At 51.6% G+C, this 24,516-nt stretch overlaps 1 protein-coding gene across 3 annotated transcripts; it reads right to left on the minus strand.

The window, feature by feature from the left end:
- Nucleotides 1-6,749: 6,749 nt before the first annotated feature.
- On the minus strand, nucleotides 6,750-24,516 carry NOM1 (nucleolar protein with MIF4G domain 1). 3 transcript variants are annotated; one of them, XR_005838422.1, is made up of 12 exons: nucleotides 23,503-24,516; nucleotides 21,652-21,779; nucleotides 20,016-20,211; nucleotides 16,566-16,889; nucleotides 14,709-14,819; nucleotides 13,339-13,506; nucleotides 12,446-12,567; nucleotides 11,730-11,862; nucleotides 11,061-11,192; nucleotides 9,472-9,581; nucleotides 8,868-9,122; nucleotides 6,750-7,939 (listed from the first exon to the last, which is right to left on the minus strand). XR_005838422.1 is itself a non-coding variant. In XM_008688636.2 (11 exons), exons 1-11 carry the CDS (start codon nucleotides 24,514-24,516, stop codon nucleotides 8,948-8,950), a joined length of 2,613 nt encoding a protein of 870 aa, XP_008686858.2. In that variant the 3' UTR covers nucleotides 6,750-8,947. The 3 variants fall into 3 exon arrangements, 2 of the variants coding, with proteins under 2 accessions (XP_008686858.2, XP_040499690.1); XM_008688636.2 differs by having other exon boundaries at nucleotides 6,750-9,122; XM_040643756.1 differs by lacking the exon at nucleotides 11,061-11,192 and having other exon boundaries at nucleotides 6,750-9,122.

Below are 24,516 nucleotides of genomic sequence, written 5' to 3' on the forward strand. Positions count from 1 at the left end.
TTCTCTATGTCACGGTTCCAGGTGAATTTACAGGGTGTGGAAGGCAAGGCCACGTCCCGGGACAAACCCCAGGTCTGCAGCCTTCCCCAGGCCCAGCCCCTGCTGCCGACCCGAGTCCCAGTGCTGCCAGGGGCCTTTGCAGCTTGGTCTCGCAGTGTTGGTCCCACAGGTGCTAAAGGAGAAAAGCAGACTCTGTCTGCCCTATTAAATCTGATTTAGAAAGCAGACAGCGCTTTAGAAACCTCATTGTCCATACGAGTCCAGAAGTGCAAGGGTGCTAATGAGGGCTATATGGGTTTCACCTGCTGGTCTGGGGCTGGCCTGGAGGGCACTTCCTTCACTAATCAGAAGTTTGGGGCAAGGATAAAATAAACCTCAAATAATCACGTCGTATTTTGGATGAGTTAAGTAAGTGCGCGTTATGCCCTACACACAGGAACTTGCTTTTCTTCTCGCAGTGAGCGCGGGACAAGCACTGCCTAGGAAACCTGCATTTCTAACGCAGCACGTTTGCATCTTGTCTGATAATTATGCCCTCGGGCACATCTGCTCAGAGTCCAGTCTTTCTAGGAAATCGGAGCTTTGGCCAAGCCTGGGCAAATAAAGTAATAACAACACTAGAAATAATCTCAGGCCTCAGTTTTCGGGCATGTGGGTGCCAGGCACCCCTGTAGAACCTTCTGGGCTTTCAGCACCTTGGGTTCATCTTGGACTTCTTTGCAAGCCTTGCTTTACTTTCATAAGGATCATTTTCCCAGAGACAGTGAAAATGTTCTGGATTATGCGTCAGCCTTTAAGAAGTATAAAGTAGGGGCTGACACAGACCTATGGAATGATGTTCGCGGCAAACTGGGGACTGAGAAAGGAGAATAACTTGAGAGACCATCCTCTTTGCACTTCGCGAAGTAACAAAGCTCGCTCACTCTCAGTCCACAGGAACCTCCTTGGTCTAGATAAGAACAGCCTGGACACAAAGAGTGCTGGGTCCTCCGAAGGACATAAAGGTTGTCATGGGTTGTAAAATCACAGACTCCAAGAGTGAGATGTGCCCTTACTCCTGCCAATGTCAGGTTGTTAGCCAAACCGGTCAACACACTTTCTATTTGGCCAAGTTGTTGATTAAGATAGGGGGAAGAGGAAATGCTGGGGACAGAGACAGAGCTGGCGTTGCTGCTGGAAACCCTCCGGGCACAGGGGTGACGACGGGCACCGCAGGTGAGGCTGGTTGAGCAGTAACGAGTCCTCCTTGCTTATGCTGCACTGCAGTCTCTGAGCCCGGTCTCGTCCCCACAGATTTTGCCTAAGACCTTGTCTGGTGCTGCACATCATCTCTGGGACTTAGGAAGACCTTCCCTTCACAGCTTTCTGGGACCTTCCCAGCTTTAGCACCAAAGGAGCTCCATCCTGAGAACCCCTGCCTCCTGGACACACCAGGACAGCTGGTCACCCTGCCTGCTCCATTCATGGATAGGAGTAAAGATCAGTGTAAAGAAGACATGAGAACAGCATGACTGAATGAGTTGTTAGTGAGCCCGTCCAAGTCTTACAGAGATCAATCATATATGTTCACAACCCCCCCGAACAATTAGAGAAAACGTAAACGGCAAGTTGACTTCCTCAGCAATAGTAGTTCCAAGATGGGGCGGCTGCCATGGGTTGACGGTCAAGGGAGGAGCTGGCTGTGAGCCGGGCCGGTGGCGGTGCTGGCCAGGTCTGACACTCACGTCCCTCTGCACCTTACAACCGACAAGGGGTGTGTCTTGTGAGGGTCATCATTGCCTCATTACAGTGGGATTGCACAACGTGGTGCCTAATCTTTGTTTTTAACAGCCCACGCACAATGTAACAGAACTGTGTGGATGGTGTAGTAAGAAACATACCCCAAACCTACGTATGGGGCCACGAAGGGTTGTTATGCCAGGGTTTCAAGGCCATGCAGCTGGGAGTTACGGAAGCTCAGCCATGCACCCAGGGCTTCCCTCCACCCAGCTGGACCTGGCCCCCCACAGGCAGAAGACCACACCACCAACCTGGAAGACCGAAGAGCTGTGCTTCCGCTGAGCCCACCCCAGCCTGGCAGCTCCCGCACACTGGGCGGAGGACAGACCCTTTGTGCTCGCCACGGCCAATGGTAACATCTCAACGTGTACAAGTCAGGCAATCACTTGTCACTACTTCAGTAAAGACGCATAGAGCTTGATCTTTTCCAGGAAACGGCGAAGAGGAGCAGAGGAAGACTCATTTTATCTGCTCATGTTTTTTTTAAGTTTATTTTTATTTATTTACTCAAGTAATCTCTACACTCAATGTGGGGCTCAAACGCACAACCCCGAGATCAAGAGTTGCACACTCTGCTGACTTAGCCGGCCAGACTTTCCACTAGGAAGACCCATTTTAAAATAAGAATGCCAGGGGCGCCTGGGTGGCACAGCGGTTGGGCATCTGCCTTCGGCTCAGGGCGTGATCCCGGCGTTGTGGGATAGAGCCCCACATCAGGCTCCTCCGCTATGAGCCTGCTTCTTCCTCTCCCACTCCCCCTGCTTGTGTTCCCTCTCTCGCTGGCTGTCTCTATCTCTGTCGAATAAATAAATAAAATCTTTAAAAAAAATAAAATAAAATAAGAATGCCAGCTAAGAATGTAAGAGGAGTGACAGAAAATGACCATTTTGCAGCTCTCAGGTTTGGCAAGGGTGACCAATGGCTGCCTAAGCCACCAGCTAACGACTGGTGGGCAACAGGAAATCCACGCTTTGCCATTTTTCCCCCTTGTAAAATGTCCTTAAATTTGGTGCTTAATTTCCCTTAATAATGACAAAGGTAAAAATGTACCTGTACTGTGGAGAGGTCTGGTGGCCTTGACCTTAATTAAGTGATGAACTTGGGACCCGCAGTCCTGACTTTGGCCCCCTCACCGCTGTGAGAGGCGCTGGCATCCCCGCAGCACTGCTCCCAAAGTTTCACCCCGAGGCTCGCAGACACGTTCAGGATTCGAGGTAACACGCGGCCAGGACTCTTCACAAGCCCGGCGTCATGAACGTTCTTAAGAAACAGACAGGGAGGTGTTGGACACTAAAGAGGAAGGGAAAGGAAATGTACATGTGGAACTCATATATATTTTTAATTAACATAGAATGTATTAGTTTCATGGGTATAGTCTGTGATTCATCAGTCTTACACAACACACAGTGGTCCCCACAACACATACCCTCCCCAATGTCCCTCACCCGGTCACCACCCACCCCCAGCAACCCGCAGTGTATTTCCTAAGATTAAGAGTCTCTTATGGTTTGTCTCCCTCTCTGGTTTCATCTTGTTTCATTTTGTATTCTTGATGGTGGGAACAAACAGCTCTAGAAAACTCACTTCAGAACAACAGGCAGGATTCAAGCCAGATGGTCTGTTAGCTTCTGGCACTGATTAGCACCCGGCTCTCAGGTGCGATGACGGTGGCAGGGGCCCTGGAGAATGTTCTCATTCTCAGGAGACGCAGGCTCAGGCTTTGGGAGCTGAGTGTTCTGATGTGTGAGTATAAACGCACGGGGATGGACATACAGAAAGGAGAAAAGGCAAGCGTGGCCACCAAAAACACAACAGGAGGAATGTGCCCTCTTCCTTTGGAGACACTTCTGACAAAGGAAAATAAGAGGAGTGGTCCATTATGAATGCCTTTCTAGAAAGAATAAATTTTTAAATACTCCTGATCATTTTCACTTTGGCCCAGGCTGAAGGCAGGCCTGGTTTTGTCTCTGGCTCTGCTGGGGAAGGGCGTCCTCCCCAGGCGCTGCTCCCACCGCCCCGGGCCGCAGCTGTGGGCCATAGTGAGGTCCCTACTGAGCGCACAGGGGGCATGGGAGCAGCACACCTCGTTGGGGGTAGGCAATCTTCAGGGGAAGGGGTGGGAAAGCATTGCCTTGATAACCCGTGAAGGTCAGTGGCCCATACATCCTTGTTTGGACACGCTCAAGGTCAACCCCGCTGGGCTCTGGCGGCCCGTGGGCACACACAGGGCATTGTTTTCCGAGCCCGCGCGGCCCTCCCCACGCCTGACATCACCTCTGCACCTTCAGAGCACTCGAAGCCGGGCCACATTTCCCTTTCATCATCTTACCCTGCAAACATAATTTTTCATCGTTTATCCAGCTGTACTCAAGATAAGCGTCCCCTTCTTGTGCACTCGACCCCGCACTGGCCAGCCCCCCTGCCAGCGCCGTCGCGTAGTGCAGGGTAGAGAACCTCAAGGGTGAGAAAGGGGAGTGCGCATCCCTGGGCCAGGATTACTCTCCTGACAAAACCCACGTTCTCCCCACTGCTGGTAACCCTGTCCAGTTGCACAGGAGGCTTATTGACACACCTGCTTGTGCGTTCTCAACCCTGTGTGCTCACGGAGGTCTCATGAGGGGCTCGAGGGGCTCCGGGCGCTTAGCTCCTGCACAATCTCTGCCTGAAGCTGCCTCCGCTGTTAGCGGGCTGCTGTCCCCAGGTTGTGTTTTTGAATTGGTTCTAGACTACCCCAAAGCCAAATTCCACTGCCCTCGGGTCGCCTGACTTCCTGTGGGGCCTCCCACCTCCAGGTGGTACGTCTGCCCCCCCCCGACCCTGACTCCAGGGGTTCCAGGGCGCCAGAGGCCAAGCTGCCCTCTCCCCCAAGGTGTCTGCAGAAGTGCTCCCCTTGCTGCCGCTGCTGCACTGGCCTGGGTGCAGCACGCCTAGCCGGGAAAGTCACCGGAACCCGCCAACTGGCCTGTCCCTGTCACCAGCATGCCCACTTGTCCATCCAGAGCTGTGCTTCGTCGGTCAGTATTTTTGAAACCCAACTTCAGGGACTTAATCTTCTCCATGATCCTTTGATGGTTTGCTATTGTTGACCAAACCCTACGTCCTCAGCGTGGAGACCGGGGCCCCTTGGTCCAGCTCCATGTGCCCCTGTGGCGTGACTGCCATGTCCAGGGCCAGGCCGAAGCAGGGCTCCGTGCCCGGTGGCTCCCCCAGAACGGCCTTCTCAGCTCCTCCTCGTGGGAAGCTCTCCATCCCCGTCCCTCTGGGCATCGCTGGCTGCTCCCCTCACACATCCGGAGCACCTTCACCATGGGACCTGTTGGTCAGCCTTCAACCAGGTCTTGGAACTCAGGTTGTCCCCGGGCTCAGCTCGCCGGGCGGCACCGGGCAGGCCCCCAGGAAGCACGGAACGGGATCGACCATTCGCACTTCTATGCAGGACGTCCGGGCAGAGGCTTGGAGCGGATGTCAGAGACACAACACCCACGCACACAACACTGAGAGCTGGAAGCGAGTCACCGAGGGGTGTGATCTGAGAGGCAAGGTCCGCGGCTGAATCCCACGCCAGACGGCACCTGGGGCGCATCCATAGCCAGCTGGCTGCTAGGACACCGTGATCAGGGTGCTGTGTGCGCTCTGGCATCAGGGGCAGGGCGGCCAGACGAGGAATGGAGTCAAGCACAGGACTTCAGTGGCCCCTCGGGGAGGTCGAGGATCAGGCAGGGTGTTCTGTGGCGCTCAGGGCCTGGCATCTTGCCCTATCAGCCTTCAGTGCACAGAACAGAAGCCACTTGCTATTTCGGCGAGACGTGGTCCATGAGGGAATTGGGCTGGCAGGTCCTGTGGCGGGAAGCTCCTCCCGCTTGACCCAGAACAGCTCAGTCAAGCTGCTCGTTCGTGAATGTGACCCAGAGAATCCCAGAGAGAAGTGACTGCTGCCTTCCACGGGGAGGCTGTGGGCGGGCGGGGACACAGCGAGAGGTTAACACGGTTCCCCGCTGACTTGCAAAGGGGCGATGAGCGGCCGGGGCACAGCCCAGCCAGCACTGCCTCCACCGCTGACCAGTTACCGTTGTCGACATGTGTCTCCCGACACGGCACACCGAGGAGCAGGTGTAAACGGCATTAACAGGGAACAGCCCCAAAACCCAAGCGAATGGACTCTGCCAGCATTTCCCGATTTTGGAAATGAGACGGTGTTCTTAGGAAATAGTCATTTAGGGTAAAGGGGTGTGATGATGCAATTTTCTCTCAAATGGTTCAGAAGAAAACCCTGGGCCTCGCTATTGACCGATGGGCCGGCCTGTGGCAGGAAAGTCCGATCCCGTGCCTCGGGTGGGAAGGGTGCTGGTGTCTTGCGTGCACACACGGAGTCCGAATCCTGCACATCCCCTTCAAGGAGGGCTCAGCTCTGGGTGACTCTGTGCCCAAGGCGACCCAGCCCAGGCACAGGCTTTGCTCCTGAGGCTCTGACCGTGGCCCCGTGATCAGGGAATGAACTGGACCTCCCCTCCACCCACTCCAGCTCCTCCTGCTAACCCAGGTGCCCCAAGTCCAAGCAAACCACGGAAACCCTATCACTGTTCACACTGGAAGGCCTAATTAACGTTTTACAAAAAAGAGGCAAAGGTGATTTGCTTAATTATTTTTGTGAAAAAACATCAAGGGTATTTAAAACTTTGAAGGATGAGTTCTGCATTATGAATGCCTTATAAAAATTCCTTATTTTGAAATAATTTAAAACTTACAGAGAAGTTGTAAGAATATACTTGGTCTGTATAAACGTCACCCAGATCCACTACTGGTTAACGTTTTGCCTCCTTTGCTTCATCTGCATCTTTGGGCAAAGAGGGAGGGGAGGAGAGAGACGGAGACTGTGTGTTTTAGGTGTAGCCCAAACCACAGGCTAGGCAGATCTCCTAAACATGGAAAGATAAGGTTCTTTCAAAATAAACCTTCACTGGCACTTTAAATAAAATACAAAAAATAATTTTATTTATACATTTTAGTACATTAAACATTAGTTCCTTATTCTCTATTTTAAAGATGAAATCCTCCAGGGGCTCCTGGCTGGCTCAGTCGGTAGAGCGTCCGACTCCTGATCTTGGGCGCGTGAGTCCAAGCCCCACATTGGATAGAGATTACTTGAAGGGAAAAAAAAGACGAAATCCCCTAAAAGACAAGTTCCTCTCAGAAATTCTATCAATACAATAGTTCTCAACCTGCATCACAAGAAGTCCAAAAATTTACATATACACCAAGCACTGACGGCAGTATTTTCCAAATGCTGGGTACTGTTGTAATACATTTAAAAAACCTATATATTTACAAACAAGTCTGAATTCACAGCAGCTTTTGATCAGGATATAATTATTTTCTGAAAGCATACTAACACGTGATAACCCATTATTCTGCTGTTAAAAAGGGCTTTTACACTCAAAAAGACCAAATTTATGGATAACCTGCCATATAATACATGCGAGACTTGGACATTAGGAATTAAGTCACAAGTATATTCCATGGCAAAGGGACATTTTTATTGTTTTAATAACAAAAAACAATATAAAAAGGGGATTCAGTTGACAGAAGTTTATCTTCAGCAAAAAGTCGGCCTGAGCCCAGCCACGCCCCCAGCTAGGTTCCGTGCACGTCAGGGATGGGGGAACCGTTCTTCCCGGTCTTAGCGGCTGCCCCCACAGTGAAAGGCCTCAGGTCAGTTCCGCGAGTCTTCAAGGAAGCAGGAGCTTGCACCGAATGCAAGTCGACTGTGTCAGGAAGCACGCGGTTTAGCTCGACTGACACATTTTCCTTCCGAGCCAGACTTTTGGATGCAGGCAGCAGTGCCAGGTTTCAGCGGAGGCGGGCACCTGGATTAGAACTGACCGCTGCTGGCCTGACCCCAAGCTGCAGAGAGAGTGGAGGCCCTCAGCGAGCGCACTCTGTTCTCTGGGGATGAGGTTCAGAACCGGCTGGGAGACATGGGTGTGGTGTGGCCATTGGGGGGTCAACAAGCACAGGAGAGGCCATCAGACAGGTTTCCATGTTCCTGGCGCATTGAAGACTTAAACCACTAGTTCAGGGACGCACGCGGAGACGCTTACGACTTCACGTGATTTCTAAACACGAACTGCTGTCGGGTCACGTAAAGATGGCGTTTGAAATTCTGCGATAAAGAGGAGTTTGCACAGGGGTGACCTCACTCAGTCCAGGTGACCACCCTACGGGACAGCGCGCTGCTGGTCATGTGCTGATGCTGTAGAAAATCCTATTCTATACACACATTTTGATGACTTTTCAGTAACTGAAGATGACACTGAACTCAAATTTGCAGCACTTAACAGAAGCAAATTCTAAGAGCAGAAGACCAGACAACTTGTCGATGTATGACTTACTTCTTCACAGAATCAGCCAGGGCTGATTGTACTCGTGGGGTGTGTCTTTCACTAGATAAACGTTGGTTCCTCGCAGGTGGCAGTTGTTTTACTCACACTTACTCCTAGAACCCGGCTCACAGGCACACCCACCAAGTGCCCGATATCTATCCGGTGACTTCAAAGTTATTTAATAAAGTGCTTTACAACCTGGAGTTGATGAGCGTAAGTGACAGACACACACGGGAAGTGTCCTTCCCTCGGCACGTGAGAATTCTGGGCAAGCGCTGGTGGGCTGCTCCCGCAGGCACCATGCTGTGCAGGTAACTGCTTTTCCAACACACTCGCGGTCCCAATTCTTGAAATAAATCAATTTAGTATCCCGTACCATGTTTAACTAATGGTTTCTGAACTTTAAATCAATACATAAAAAAGATAAAAAACGCATCAACTTCTTTATAACTGCACCCCCTAGTGGACTATTTGTCTAGTGAAAAATAAGACCATCACACACGTGATCACAGCCACACCGCACCCTCAGAGAACATGTCCCGTGTCTGCCTGTCCTTCCCTCCCTACCTTCTCCTCACCCCATTCTATCTACCGACATGAGAAAACGGTTTAAAACATAAACACAATACAACCTTGAATTGAGCAATTATCTAAAACACAGTATCTTAAATACAACAGACCGTGGCATAGCTCCCCAAGCTTGCATACCTGGCTAGCGGAATAAGCCTTTTGGGTTTAAAAAGGACATTTTCAGACAAATGACCACCGCACTCCTCTCCGTTTCCGGACTACATTCTCAGCGAAGCCTTGCCTTGCAGAGCCTTAGTCGAGAGGTCCGCCCTCTCTCTCAGCAGGCCGGCCTCCTCCGCACTCGAGTGCAGCTCCGCGTTCCTCAACAGGAAGTGGCTGATGAAGAGCCTCAGGCCTTCTCTCAACAAGCCCAGCTTCGGGTTGTCACACACTCTGGGAAAGAGGCGCGGAAACGGGCGTCAGTGATGAGCTCGTCTCTCCAGGCCGTGGTGTCTAGGGATCTCCAGTTGGGAGACACAACCTAACTGCGCTGAACACAGAATTCTCCACTAAGAGCTTCACAACATGGGCCACATGTTCGAGATCGTCACCAGTTTGCTGTTGGGCAAGTTTCATGTTCCCCGAATTAAACGTGTAACGTATCGGCTTAAACTGAAAACTGAAAATAACGTATTAGCTGCACCTAGTGTGTAATGACCTCGCTTTTTCTAAGTCAGCGTAAACGAAAACAATCTCTTTATCTCTTTTCCACATGTTTTAACAAAACAAGCTGGGAACATACCTTGCAAAAATGGAACCAAGGTCTTCAACTTCTGTTTCCATTAACAGAATATATAACACTTTCCGTAAAAAGTGGACTCTGGGTTTATCCAATTCACTGAATTCAACTACCTAATTAGAGTCAGGACAGAGAGAACAAGCTACATTTAGTCAATGTTTTCAATAATTTCTAAAAATAGTTAGAGTAAAAAATTACCCGCCCCCTTGAAGTAAGGCTGTTTCCAGCTACAGAAGGTGAAGAGCTGCGGGCAAGGGTGTGGGGCCTCGCGCGCTCTGCCAGCAGGGGTGTGCACACCGCTGTCGAGAGCAACCTGCCCGGCGGGGCTTTCCATGAATCAGGAATTTAATTCTAGAGTCCAAACATATGTATCTCCATGCCTTAAAGAAACTACCCCCTGATTAAAACCATACATAGAAAATTAAGATCTAGGAGAATATCACTCATATAATACGTATATTCCCTAAGAATTGCCTATAAATTCTGGTACACTTACACAATAGAATACGGCACAGAAGTGATAAGATCAGAAAAGAGAATCACAGATATTAATATGGATATACTTCAAACTCATGCTGACTTAAAGAACTGTGAGAGGATATTCGGAACGTGGGGTAGGACAACGCTGTCCACACGGAGTGTGACAGCGTGTGACACGAGAGGACGTGCCATCTGTGCGAAGAGTTCCAAAGCACGCCTGAGAACCAGAGAGGCGCCTGTGAATGGGTGGTGGTGGGAGGGGGAGTGAGGACCCCAGCACGAGCTTCAAGGACAGCTCTAGGTTCTGCTGAAACTCCTCTGCTGGGAGCTTAACACTTGAGTGAACTGAAGGCAAGATCTAGTCCAGCAACAGGAAGGCATGTACTCTCCATGCTTTGTACCACTGTCATTTTTGGAAAGCGGTATAAGGCTCAGTGGCCCAAACCTAGTCCCACACCCCACAGACACACAGTGAGCCCGCCTCAGTGCCCTGGTGGATGGATACTGTGTGTCTGCAGTCCGTCTGCAGGCCAGGGAGCAAGAGGCACAGAAGTCCAGGCCTGGGCACTCTCTCTGGCCCTCAGGATCCCTCCCTGCTCCTGTTTCGGGGAGGCCAGGCCCACTTGTCCCGCTGTGCAGGCCGACGGCCACCTCCAATCGCACATCCTCTGTCTTGGTTCCCCTGTCCACTCCAGACCAACAGCAGGGCACCTCACGCCTCACTGGCTTGGATGTGACGCAGAAACACGGCAGGGCTGGGGCGCGGCCGGGGGACACCATGAAGGAAGCAGCAGTGGAGTCCTGCACCGCAGCTCCCCGTCCTCCTCCCGACGCAGTAGCGGCCAATGGAGGACTCAGAACTAGGACCTGCACATGAGTCCGAAGGGCAAACGAGGGTCTCGGAGACGAGCGCACAACTGGAACCGCGCCTTGTTTACCAGGGACATTTACACTGCAAGCCACTCCGGCTACTTTCTAGGACGGCTACGGTGTTATAAACATACTTTCCAGGTAAGTCAGAATCTAAAGAAATGCATTTTCTTAAGGTCCCAAGTAGAAAGAATCATACTATCGTTTTCATTGCTTTTAATAATTTCATCCATGATACAAACCTTTAAAATAGAAAGTGGAAGCGATTTCGTCTTCAGCAAGTGGGCTACCAGGTGAACCAAATTAGAGAAATTAGTGGCTGGCAAATTTTCTAAGTCCCGAAATTTATCCCATATGCTGAACTGGAAAGTCATCTAATAGAACAATGGAATAATAAGAAGAAAGAGTTACAGTGCAGTCCACTGTTAGAACAAGTCGCTAAGGACGTAATCTAGACGCATTCTACTCCTTGTTCACTTGTCGTGTCTTCAAAGTCGAGTCAGGATGAGCCAGGAGCAACACACCTTCCTTTCCTACACAGTAATTTCTTTCTGTTGTGGGTTTTCCCCTCCAAACGGCAGAAATGTTGAGAAAGATCAGAGAAGGCTGGTGTCACCTAAGGTCAAGGAGGCACTCCCCCGGGGACGCGGCCACACGACACCCTCCGCGGCCACAGGAAAAGCGGGCCCAGCAATCCTTTGCCCCAGTCATGCCGCCTCTGCGACGCCCACCTGCTCTCCTTGAGAGGGGGCCTGGCCGTAGGGTGTGGGCCCTGGGACCGTCCCCTGCACACGGCGCTCAGCCCAGGCTGGACGCCTCACTCAGGGCGCTCGTTCCCGGTGGGGTGACCAGACAGAGCGTCTAGGGAAACAGCAGAGCACAGGTGACTGGCGGGCTGCTAGCGGGGTTACCTGGAAGCTCCTCTGGTGCTCACAGAACTTGCCAGCCAGGAACGCATAGAAAGGGTTGTAGGTTTTCTCCTGAAGGCAGCAATCCACGAGAACATGAACGATCTCCCGCTCCTGCTGGTCCTTTAGTCTAAGCCTGCGAAACAGAGACGGTGAGGAGTAAGAGATCTTTCAGAGCACATCCTGCCTGGCAGTCTGGTTCAAAGGGAACAGAGGAGAGGGGGTGGGAGTCATAAGACAGGTATTGCGGGCAGGCCTGTCCTCGTGCCGGGTATTCCGCATTTGAAGCACATAATGGAAAATTAATATCAGATTTGTTGAGAAGTATGTTGTAAAGATACACAGGTACTTTAAAAAATCTTTTTACAATTCATTACAGAAACTATACTAAGAAGTTTTTAATTTAGAAGTAATCAGGAAGACAACGTCAATATGAGGATTTTAAGCAATTTATGACAACCAACAGTCACTGTGATTAATCAGTTGGTCACCTAATGCTTTTAATCAAAATATATCATAAAATTTCCAATTTGGAACCACAAGTGGCCAATTAGCAGGAGCAAGACTGCTGACCAGAAGATGCCCGGACCAAGGCAGGAGGGCAGAGAGGACAGCCCAGCTGCCCCGAGCAGCATCTGACCTGACCCTCCCTAACACAAACCTCAACTGGGCTGATTTCTTCAACAACATCTAATCAAGGAGTTTGCACTAATGCTTACTTCAGAAGCTTCTCAAACGCGTCCAAAAAATCTTCACTAGTCATTATTGTACAGAATATGTTTCTCCTGACATCAGTGTTCATTCTCTGCTTTCGGGCGAGTTCTAGTATCTTCCCACTAACCTGAAAGAGGGGTAGGGCAATTAAGGCACAGACCACACAGGTGTTTCAAGGAAAAGTTAGTCTGGTTTACTGTGGTTACAAAGTTTCTAAAAGATAACATGCATGTTTCCATGGCTTTACCGAAGATTGATTATAAGTTACATGGAAATACATATATGTGAATGCTAAGTCTTTATTCCTGGTTATGCCCTCATAAGAGAAAGCCACAGCAAGAGACAAGGCAAACACAGGAGGAGAAAACCGCCTGATTCCGGGGAGCTTCTCAGGAGCAGCACGACTTGTCAGTCTAGGCAATAATGACATAAATTAGAGAGAAGTGGCCATGGCCAGAAGAGCCAGGACGATGAGGCGTGACATGGGATCCTGAGAGATAAAAGGGTATTAGGAGAAAATGAAGGAAATCTGAATAACATATGGACTTCAGCAAATACAAAGAAATACAAGGAATTTTGACAATCTGAAATCTGCCTAATGGACCGGAAGCCACCCCTCCTGGGAAACAGCTGTCTGCCTCTCCAGACTGGTCTCTGCAACTTGAGGGCTCGTTTTCCTATGCTCCCCTCATTCCACTCAACTTTAAGTCCTTTACGTGTGCTACTTTGGGACTTAAACCATAGAAACTCCATGAAATTCTATCACAAAACAGTAAGTTTCTTTAAGGTCTCTGAAGAAACCCATGCCAGTACACCTCAGAAGCACATGACGAATAAAGTGGCTCCTCCAGGGCACACCGCAGGACGTGGGGGCGGGGGCAGCACAGGATTCTCGTACCATCCCGGAGGGCTGCTTCTCCAGGATCTTCTGCTGACTGTTGTCAATCATGGGGGCCCCGCTCCACGCGGACCCCACGATCCACCAGCGCCCGGTCTGCTCGGCGTTCAGGACAGCGTCCCACGACACTCGGAGCTGAGTTTCCGTGCCCGAGCCAGCGCTGCGCACCTGAGAGAAAGGAGCTAGTGAAACACTTCCGCTGGCTCACAGTCTGCACTACTGTCGCTCTCGGGCCTCTTCTGTTTCTGATCACGGAACTGCTGGCTCACGAATACCGTACTCAGTCACTGACGACTGGGACAGGGAGTCAGTTTGCAATAGCACCAAAGATAGAGGTAAACTCTGCTTTTGTCTGAGGTCTGTGGGTCTATCACCCCAAACACGGCTGTCTTTGGAAAGCTGTCACACCAGGGAAGAGGTTTGGACGCAGGCCTCAAGGAGAGCTGCATGGAACTGGTGGTGAGAACTTGCCCAGGAGTGCCTGGGGTTTGCCGAGCCAACGATTCCAGACCTGCCAGAGCCAGGGCTGAAGGACCCCCGGCTGGGGATGTCAGTGGGTCTCAGCTGCGGCCCCTCATCAGGAGTAGCTGGGGAGCTTCAACAGGTGAGACCCCCCCAACGCTGACTTCAGTGGTCTGGGCGGGACCCTGGCCTAAGCCCTCTTTCAAAGCAGAGAGTTCTATTGCATGGCCCGAGTTGAGCACCACAGGCTAAGTGCTGGGGACGCTGAACTCACAGGGACAGCCCTGCACCCGGGCCACTCTGAGGGTCTCACCACAGAAATGGGACGTTTCCTTACTGTATCTTGGAACTTTTTTTTTTTTAAGATTTAAGATTTTTAAAATTCATTTTAGAGCGAGAGGGTGCATGCACAAGCAGGGGGAGGGGCAGAGGGAGAGAGAATCTGAAGGAGACTCCAACTGCCCGCGGACACGGAGCCTGACACGGGGCTAGGCCTCACCACCCCAAGATACGACCTGAGCTGAGATCAGGAGTTGGCTGCTCAACCAACAGAGTCACCCAGGTACCCCTCTTGGAACTCTGATTAACCAGATATGGCACCTGACTGACCGCTCCAACTGCCTTCCATGGCTTCACAACCAGTCCATGTAGACATGGGAGCTCACGGTGAGCAAGAAGCGAAGGTGCCTCACCAGGGGCGCCTTGGGGGCTTAGTTGGTGAAGCGTCTGCCTTCGGCTCAGGTCATGATCCTGGGGTCCTGGGTTCGAGTCCCACGTTGGGCTCTCTGCTCAGCGGAGAGCACCTGCTTTGCCCTCTGCCCTTCCCCCTGCTTGTGCTCAATCTCTCCCTAATAAATAAATAAAATCTTTAAAAATGAAAAAAAGAAAAGAAAAAGAAAGTGCCTTACCAAAGCTCTCTGTAACTTCCTGAGCTTCTCCACGGGCTCGGGATCGTAGCCTGGGATCTTACGCATGTCATTGTTCTTCAGAGCCAACATGGTCTCCAGCATAAACCGGACCTTAAAGAAAACGGAAACAGAAGAAACCATCGTTTCACACAGCCTGAACAACGGACCTCCGACCTGGGAAGAACGACTCCGGCCACGCACAGGGTCAGCACCGCCCACGTGTAAACCGGAGATGCTCTTCCGGGGAAACAGTTGCCGCCAACAGGAACCTCTGGCTCGGGAGCACATGTTTCAATATGACTGTGTCACCCGGCCTCTACTGGGACCCCGAGCACCCCGAGATCTGCCGTTCTCCCCTCCGCCCCCCACCACCTCTGACCCACCCCCAGTACCCCTCCTGCCTCTCGGTCTTAGCTGCCCTCTCTCTCCACTATATTTCAACTTCTTCCCCATTCCTGGCCTTCTCACCTTTTTTAACTTTTAAATTGAAAACATCATAATTCGAGAAAAGTTGCAAGAATAAAAAAGAATTTATGCATATCTTTCTCTGAGATTCCCCCAGATACTACCTATTTTTTGAGATCTAATTCACACACCATAAACCTCACCCGTTTACAAGTGTACACTGAGCACATTCAGGGGTGTGCAGCTACCACGATCAATTTCAGAACATCTTCATTGTCCCCACAAAGAAACCCCAAACTCATTATGGGCACTCCCCATCCCCCCATCCCCGAAAACAGAAGCTCCTTCCTGCCTCTGCTGACTTTTGTGTTTTAAACTTGGCCTCTGAGCATTCAATCCAGGGACAAGTGCTTCCTTGGCTCACTCTGGGACCTGGCTCCAGGAGCCTCCCCGTCCCCCCTCCCCTCAACAATGCAGTGAATGCTGGCACTCTAAAACCTCAGGGCTCTGTCCACTCCCCACTGGACGCCAGCAACTCCCAGCCTGCACAGCTCCTGAGACCGTACCGCTTCATGGCTGATCCCAGCACTTCATTTCAGGATTTCCAAAGTGGGCCTGTCTTCCCTCCTGAGTCTGTCTCCTCCTATTGTCCTGCTGTCCACTAGGGGTAACGCTGGCCCTTCCCATCCTTCACATCCACCTTTCCCTCCAGCCCACGCCCCCTGGTTACTTCTAACTCCTAACCTCACACCCCCTGCTACTTATGCTAAGGCTCCCTGTCAGACCTCTGCGGTGGTGTCTCCTGCCCTGTCCACCTCTTTTCTTGGTATAGTCAAAGTGCCATGGAAACGGCATACATCATTTACCTGCTTAGAACCCTTCAGGTGCCTCTAGGATAAAATCCCAAGTCCCTGAAAGGGTTTACAAGGCCTACTGAGGCCAGCCTCTGCCCGTTCCTCCTGCCCTGCTCCCCTGAAGGCTCCCGACATGAACACTTCTCTTGTTCCTAAAGTGATATCCTTTCTCCCCTTATGGGCTTCCGTGGCTCACCCATGCCTCTCAACCGGCAGATGAGGAAGGAGCCACAATCAGCCCCCATTTCCTAGATGGGGAAACCAAGGCTTGGAAGACTCAGGACCCGTCACTGTTAAGCAGCACAGCGGGAAATCCAAGAGCGCTGACGCCCGAGGCCTCTGTCACGCAGCCTTCCTCAGTAAACATTTTTTGAATAGATAAATGTTAAAGAAACGGATTCTTAAATTCACAGAATATTTGACTTCTTAGCAGAAAAACAAGTTCATTCACATACTGATGATAAAGCCACAAAACCTGATGAGACAGAAGACAATGGGGATCACTAAGAAATTAAATGTGATTTTACCCCAAATACTTATTTTTAAGCTCTGGTCAGTGTGTGAGCGCTCAGGCACTCAGAAAGCAGGTCAGGCGTACCCTGGTTTGGTCCTGGAACTTGCCAGTGGCCTCGCTGGCCTTGGCCTGGGCTTCCATGATCAGTTCCTTAAGTGACAAAGCATCATCTTTTCTCAACGAGAAGCCTACATTTTTCAGCATTAACAGGGTCAGTTCGATATCTTTTTCTGTGAACGTTCCGATAAGTTTTTTCAAAACGTCAAAGACCAGGCAAGCCTGCACCACATGGAAGTTATACAAATGGGCGACGACGGCAAGCAGGTTCTCACACTCCTTCCCTGGGCCTCCGCTCTTATAGACAGCATCAAACCTCCTCACCACGGCCTCCAAAAAGTGAGCGCCGACCTGGACAAGGAGAGCAGAGAAAGCATCACTGTAAACATGTAAAAATCAAACATTAACAAGCTATTCGTAGGAATCCGTCTTCCTCTTTCAACAAACTTAAATGTATGTTGAAAAAAATCAGTGTTTTTTAAGTTAACATATAAAATATACACACAGTAGGGCATAAACTCCAACACGGCGTGGACTTTAAAGACAGAAGTCTAAATGTACAGCACGTACATGTGGGAGGGCTACAGTGAATGACGACACGAGGCCATCTGCCGTGGCCCCCAGACCCCTAAGTACATCCTCTGGTCTTTGAAATCAACAAGGTCGTATTTTTGGCCAGCACCCATTCTGGTTCCCTAAAAAAATAAAATTATTAAAAATGTTAAGAACACATCTACAGCTCTAAAAATGTACTGCTATTAATAACACTTGTTTCTCCGGCTCAAGCTCAGGCTGGAGGGGACAGAGGCAGGGGCTCGGTGCTGGCAGGGAGGAATGTCGGCCACGAAATGACCACCTGAAACGTGGATGAGGAAGAATACACCCTCCTACTACGACTACTGTACTGTGTTCAGATATGACCTGAAGAGAAACCAGAACTCTGCAGATAGCAAGAAAAACTCGGGCATAAAACATACTTAGATATGTTTCCAATCACATAAGTAGAATAATTACGTTAACATTCATCAAAATTTTAGATTCCAGTTAATATCTTCAAAATAAAATATAACTTAGTATGACTTTTATTTTTTAGCATGTTATTTTTCACTAATCTGCACCCCACGTGGTGCTGGAGCTCTCAACCCCAAGATTAAGAGCTGCACGCACCACAAGCTGAGTGTGCCAGACGCCCCTACTTGGGATACATTTAAAATACAAGTAACATTCATACTGCTGACGTTACTTAAGAACACACATTAATTCTGACTTGGGGAATTTAATGCAGATCTGTACAAAGCTGATTTTTATTTCTAAACTACCAAGAAGCAGCTGAGTAACTGACAACATGGGCTTCGTAACAGACTCTGTCCTTCCGTGAATTCCCGGGAGGGAGTTTCTCGCAGAGAACGGCCAAGAAGCGTAACGGTGCCGTCCCGAGGCCTCGTTAGCTAACTACCATAACTGCTTCCCACGGAATGAGTCGCTTCAGGTGTCCGTTGTGTTAGCGGACGTCTGAATGAGAAGTAGGACCAGTCACCTCCTATGTTCAAGTCCAGTGAATCCCTGCATATTGGGGGCGGTCGGGCTACAGCTTTAACTGTAACTCAAACTACTGTCTCTGAGCATCCTCCTGATTACGAAGTACACGGGGTGACGCAGGAGGACAGGGGGCGTGAGCAAAGCCGTCTAATGACGGCACTGAATCGTGGCACTCCCACAACACCAGGAATGGCATCTGGTGGTTCCATTATGCTTCATAATGAAGAGAAGGGACTCACAGGGTCTCATGCGAAAATGAGGACAGTTCTTAGAAATAAAACAATTACTTCAGAAGAGAGATTCTCTAAATAGCCGGCACAGACGTCGCGCGGAGAGTCCTGCTGCCCAGAAGACTCGGGGCCTGTGCCTCTCTGGCCCCACCTCCCCACGCCCAGAAGGTCCTAGAATCTGCACCTTCCAAACCTCCCAGGCCGTGACTGCTGCTGGGTGGGAAAGCCTGGTTCCAAGGTTGTCTAGGGAAAGCCATGAAGCCTGCAGTGGCAGGACACACGGTGAGGAGAAGAGACTTTCGACCCGAAAACATCCTCCCGCATCAGGCGGAAGTTAGTACGACTAACCAACCTCTACTGAGCACTTCCTACGGGCCATGCCCCCGAATGCGCTCTCCGCAGGCAGCACTCGCTGAAGCGGCTCTACGCGGGAAGAAACTGGCGCAGAGACTGCCAGGTCCGCGGCCACACGGCAGACGCAGCACCGTCTTCTCCACACGGCACACTGCTTTCACCGCAGAACCTCTCGAGGCACGGAGGGCAGTGAGTCCGAAAGGTCTGTGGCCTTAAAGTGAGCCCTGCCCAGGCCTGCTCTACAAGACTCCAGGGAGTTCTGGGAGCCGATGACGAAAGAGAGAGAAAAGCGTGCAGACCCGGGTGCTGACAACTGCCGCAGAGCACCCTGTGGCCGCCACCTCGGCACCAGCTCACAGCTCTCCCGGGCTCTGCTGTGGGTGTGAGATGGGGCTGCCCACCCTCCTGGCCCTGCTCGGAACTGGGAGGACAGGTGGAAGGGACGCAGCGATGTGCGGCCCTGACCCCGGCGCCAGGCTGTCCACGGTGCTTTGCTGCCGAAGCCCATTCCTGGGAGGAGGGCAATCCGAAGACAAAGAAACCAACACCACCATGAAAGATACGGCCCCACAGAAAGACCCAAAGAGTCAGTGAGTTCTTCTAAGTATGAACATCACCTGGGAAAAATGAAGGCCTGCTCGCTAACGGTCCGTTCATTCCCGGGCCTCAGTATAAGCTCCTGTGAGCGGAGCGGTTTCCTCCAACAACCCTGGGATAGGCCGCACTGGGGGAGCGGAATACTGCCCGGGAGGCTGTGAGTCACCGTCTGAGGTGACAGAAGAGGTCTTTCTGTCAGAACTGGGGCCGGCACCACACAGCCCCCCCGACACTAACCCAGAGAGCCACCGAGCGAGGACAAAGAGCACAGGACGAGTGGGGACAACTGCTCGCTGGGCAGCACCCACCTCATACCAGCCCTCACGCAGGAGCTTTACACGCACTGTCCAACGGTGTCCTGACAAAGGCCCCGCTTCGCAGACCGATGCAGGAAGGTCTGGGACTGCCTGGAGGGCGCCCAGGCAGCTCCAAGCCTCGGCCCTGCCACATATCGCCCTCACTTTATTAAATCGGGGTTTAGCTCCCTTGCTGCTGGCCTCCTTACATATGAAAGAGGAATACCTGAGTAGGAAGACCACACAGACCACTGTGCACGATACCTGAAACGAGTCCCTGTTAGAGCTGGAACACAAAGGAAACGAAGGCAAGTCCAAAATGTCAGTCCAGAGAAAAATAAACGACAAAGGCACGTTAGAGTGGACCAAACACAAGACCAAGTGTTCCCGAGCCAGAGACAGCATGGTGTCTGGCGCATGGGGCCCGCGGTGAAGCGCGGCGCAGGGGAAGTGAGCCCTACCTCGACCCCGACCGTGTGGTGGAGAACACTGAGCAGGAGCACGTGCTCCCTCACCAGCCTGCTGGGCATGACGGCGTCCGGAGCGCAGGCACTCAGGAGGACGCCCGTCAGAGTGTCGTTCATGTCCTTCCTGCTGTGGGCCATGTACAGCTCCTCCAGCTGCCCGCTGATGGACGCCATGCTCGGCTCACTCAACCTGCAGACAATGGTCAAGGCGGAGCAGCAGTGAGGCCTCACAGCATTTAAAAAAAACGAAACCAACACACCCTATGTTATGTACACATTTAACCCAAGAACAGCTTTTATCTCGCCCCAATAACCCAGCATATACTGCACGTAATAGCACACAACCCTCTGGAATCCTGCAGTTACCTAACCGCTGTCTTTCCACTTGACATGTGGCCCTGGGGAAGCACACACCGGACTCTCCTTAAGACCACAAGGATACTCCACTGGTACCCTAACCCAGCGTCCCAGGCAGAAGCAGGGAGGCATCCTTACTTAGCACATCAGTACGTGCTGTTGGGAAAAAGTCCAACTTTTCCACTTTTTGGTCAGTGGCCAGCATAAAAATCTTTAGTCCCCACACTGAGAAAAGGTTGCTCCACTTACTAGGTAGAGGGGAAGGATGGATACGCACCCGGAAGATGCTCACTGCCCCTGTGCGGACACTGACCACTCAAATAGCACGTTTGGTAAAATTCCAGGATGTACAGTGTTTTTTGTTTTAAAAATTTCTTTAGGGGTAGCTGGGTGACTCAGTCAGTTAAGCATCTGCCTTCTGCCCAGATCATGATCCTGGGGTCTCGGGATCGAGCCCCACATCGGGCTCCCTGCTCAGCGGGCGAGTCTGCTTTCTCTCTCCCTCTGACCCATCCCCCCGACTTGTGTGCACACATGCACACTCTCTCTCAGATAAATAAATAAAATCTTACAAATTTTTAAAAAGATTTATTAGAGAGAGACTGCAAGTGTACGAGGGAGCGAGTGTGGGGGGAGGGGCAGAGGGAGAGGAAGAGAGCATCTCAAGTTGACTCTTGCTGAGTGCAGAGCCCAATGTGGGCTCGATCTCATGACCCTGAGATCAGGACCTGAGCTGAAATCAAGAGTTGGACGCCCAACGGACTGAGTCACCCAGGCCCCCTGGAAATAGTGTTTTGTTTTCATTAAAAACAAAGCAGTGGGTGTGTGTGTGGGGGGGGGACTGGGTGTGACCACAAAGGCGAGGAAGAGAGTCACGTGGTGCTGGGAAGGCCCTGTCTTCACTGTGGGCAGGGATCTGACGTCTCCTGCCGCAGAGAACGCACACACGTGCGACCACAAGGAATGAGCACGGGGGCTGCAGACCACATTTCTGAGCCGGAGCCACCACAGTGGGGGAAGGCCCTACCAGCCGTGTTCCTGGGACTTCCGAGAACCACCACGTGGGCACCTGTGTGGCTTTCAGACTCTGAAGGGCTCAAAATACCAAATGGAAAAGGTGGGCTTCCTGCTTTTCAGGGTACAGATCTGGCTGCAGCAGGACAGGAACAGAAAGGCGCCGACAACCACCGCAGCCGGAGTCAGTGAGTTTCTTTAATTTTAGCAAACAAGACAAGCTGTTGGCACGGCGCGGGATGGCAATGGGCGAGGTTACCTGTTGATCAGACCTTTGACGTGTTTCTGTAGTCTCTCCAGTCCCTCCTTTTTCTGACCACCTGCTGTTTCCTCAGCTTGCCTCACATGAGGGGGGATGTACTTGCCGTCATTTTCACAAAGACTCTCCTTGAAAGGACAGAATTACAAAAATTTTACACTGAACAAGTTCCACTTCACTGCTTGCTATGTTCACATTTATGTATTAGGGTCCCGAGGACGGGCAGAAGTGTAACTACTGACCACTGTGGCTTAATCCACGTCAGAAATTTGCTGAGCGTCCTGGGGAGTCCTGAGTGGGCGCTCCACTCACAGCCTGCTGGGGGGTCCCCGCTGCCGTGACTGTCAGCGCACGTTCTCATCACGTTCTCCGCCCTGTAACTCCGCAGACCTGGCTGCGCCGCCCAGGATCTGCCCACCAGAGCTCTCCGACCTGCACTTGCCCAGGCTTAATTTATGGCCAGCACGGCAGTACATAAGCACCTCAACTAAATGCATCTCTCTGCAGTTTTGCAGGGAGAGTGTCCTAAAATAACTTCCAACTTGTTCAAAACTAATATGTAGGTATACATGACAAAATCAAAATCAATCCGTTGCTCACTATTTCCTAGATCATCCACGGGGAAGGTTACAAATCATTACCACTGACCAACACTCCCTGGGCACCTAAACAAGGGCTTTAGGTGACAAACGTTTGTAAGGCATGACCCATGCTGTTAGGGAGTTTAAACTTAATTGGAGAAATCACGTTTACGTACATAGAAACTGTTGCTCTTGGACACCATTAGTTCAGACTGTATGTTAATTATACCTCAAAAGGCTGTGAAAGAAAAGGAGAGGAACTGACAGCAGTTAAAGATTGCTCACAAAGTGCCCGATGCTAAGGCACAGGGTAGAAACGAAAGCCAGTTAGTTCATATACTTAAGATGGGGAAAGACTCCCAGAGGTGTCCTATGTGAACAGATAACCACAGGCAGTGAGAAGATGAGGAAAGACCGTGCAGGCAGAAGGAATACATATATTTAGGGGCAGAGAGCTGTAACAGTGAGATGCGAGGAAGGAAGTGCATGCCATCACAGGATGCCTGTAAGGTGCATGCTGAGGTGAAGCTATTTTAAAGCAAGGGGCCAGCCTGTGAAGGCCCTGACTGCTGTCATGGCTTTTGAACTTGATCTTCAATGTACGACTTTATTCAAGGGAATGTTGTAGACTAGCTCTGTGTTTCAAAGATTCACTACAGGAGCAGCTGGACAGGAAATGGACTAGGTGAGGGCAGAGCCAAGTGGGGGGTGAGAGATGTCCTTGCAATACATCAGAGGCCAGAACAGAGCAAACGGGGAGGGGATTCAAAGTCAGGTTTGGAGGCTGAGGCAGTAAACACCGAATGAAGGAGATGCCACCTTAGGACAACTGGTGGGAACGGCCATTAACTTTCTCAGATAAAAAAATCCTTAGGGGGCGCCTGGGTGGCTCAGTCGTTAAGCATCTGCCTGACGTTGGCTCAGGGCGTGATCCCAGCGTTCCGGGATCGAGCCCCGCATCGGGCTCCTCCGCTGGGAGCCTGCTTCTTCCTCTCCCACTCCCCCTGCTTGTGTTCCCTCTCTCGCTGGCCATTTCTCTGTCAAATATATAAATAAAATCTTTAAAAGAACAAAAACAAAAATTCTTGGAGATGTTTTTTCCCTGAACTCTTTATCATGTAAATTAAAAAGCATAATAGACATAATAACCTGATTCACCCACACTTGGCTCAATATTACCAATACATCAATAGGTCACTTGTGTCCCACTCTTGCGACCACTGGTTATTTCGGGAAAAACCCCACAGAATTTAGGTTGTTCACACCATACCTGATCTGCTGTGTCAGAGTCCTCAGAGGAAGGTTCACTCCTTTCTTCTGCAAAGCGGACTCTCTTTTGGTTCCTTTCCCACGTGGCTCTCCCTTCTGCTGTTTTTTGCTCATCCTTTTCTACATCCTCTTCCTCCACCTGTGCTCCGGCTTCTGCTCCCAGCTTGCTCTTTTCTTCTTCCACATCCTCCTCTCCCCCTTCACCGTCGGTGCCACTCTCTAAGTCACTTTCGTCACTCTCTAAGTCACTTTCGGGGAGAGTCTGTCCGGCATCCTCTACTTCTTCCTCCTCACTGCTGCTTTCATACAAGCCACTATTTTTTCCGGACCCCAGGGCTCCCAGGATGTAGTCGAGCCCATCGCGAGCAAAGCTAAGCGGTACGGAGCTACCACCTCCTTTCTTTTTGCGCTTGTTCAAGCCAAGGCACCGCTCCAGCTTTCGGATCTCCCGGTCCTCCTCCTCGTTGGCCGCCAGAAGCGCCCGTTTCCGAGCGGCAGCGGCGGCTGCAGAGGGCCTTGTTGTCCTGGGGGGACCTCTGGCCTCGGTGCGGGCCCGCGCGCCCTTGGCCTGGGGAGGTCGCGGCCCCGCCGTCGGCGGTGGGGCCCGACGAGGGGACGGCTGGCCGCCCTCCCCCACCGCCTCCGCCACCTCCTCCGCCAGGGGGCCGTGAGCTCCCCCGACGCCGCCGCCCGGACCCGGGCCCTGCGCGGGGCCCGCAGTCCTCTGCAGCCGGCGCGCCTTCTTCAGGTGCCGCTTCTCCTTCCTCAGCTCCCTGCGGCTTTTCCTTCCGCCCACCCGCCCGCGTCCCCCCGTCCGGGGCCCCGCGGAGCCGCCGGGGATCTCACTCTCGGAGCTCGCCTGCACGAACTCCTCCACAGCTAGCTTTAGCCGCTTCAGGGCCCCTTCTGTGCCGTCCCCCAGCCCGCGGCGTACCCCACGTCCATGCCGCCTATAAGGCCCGCGCCCCCGGCGGCCGCGCCGGCCCGTGACTCCGGCGCTTGCGGACGCCGCCAT

The sequence above is a fragment of the Ursus maritimus genome, unplaced genomic scaffold, assembly GCF_017311325.1.
Source record: "Ursus maritimus isolate PB19 unplaced genomic scaffold, ASM1731132v1 scaffold_3, whole genome shotgun sequence".
Lineage (NCBI taxonomy): Eukaryota > Metazoa > Chordata > Mammalia > Carnivora > Ursidae > Ursus > Ursus maritimus.

What these genes read in the sequence shown, in the direction of transcription:
- NOM1 (XM_008688636.2), bottom strand. Translation starts at nt 24,516, where the DNA reads ATGGCGGCGTCCGCAAGCGCCGGAGTCACGGGCCGGCGCGGCCGCCGG. An exon ending in ACTCTGACACAGCAGATCAG is followed by an intron (nt 21,780 to 23,502) that starts GTATGGTGTGAA and finishes TGTCCTTTCAAG; the next exon opens with GAGAGTCTTTGTGAAAATGA. An exon ending in ACCACACGGTCGGGGTCGAG is followed by an intron (nt 16,890 to 20,015) that starts GTAGGGCTCACT and finishes CTCCTTGTCCAG; the next exon opens with GTCGGCGCTCACTTTTTGGA.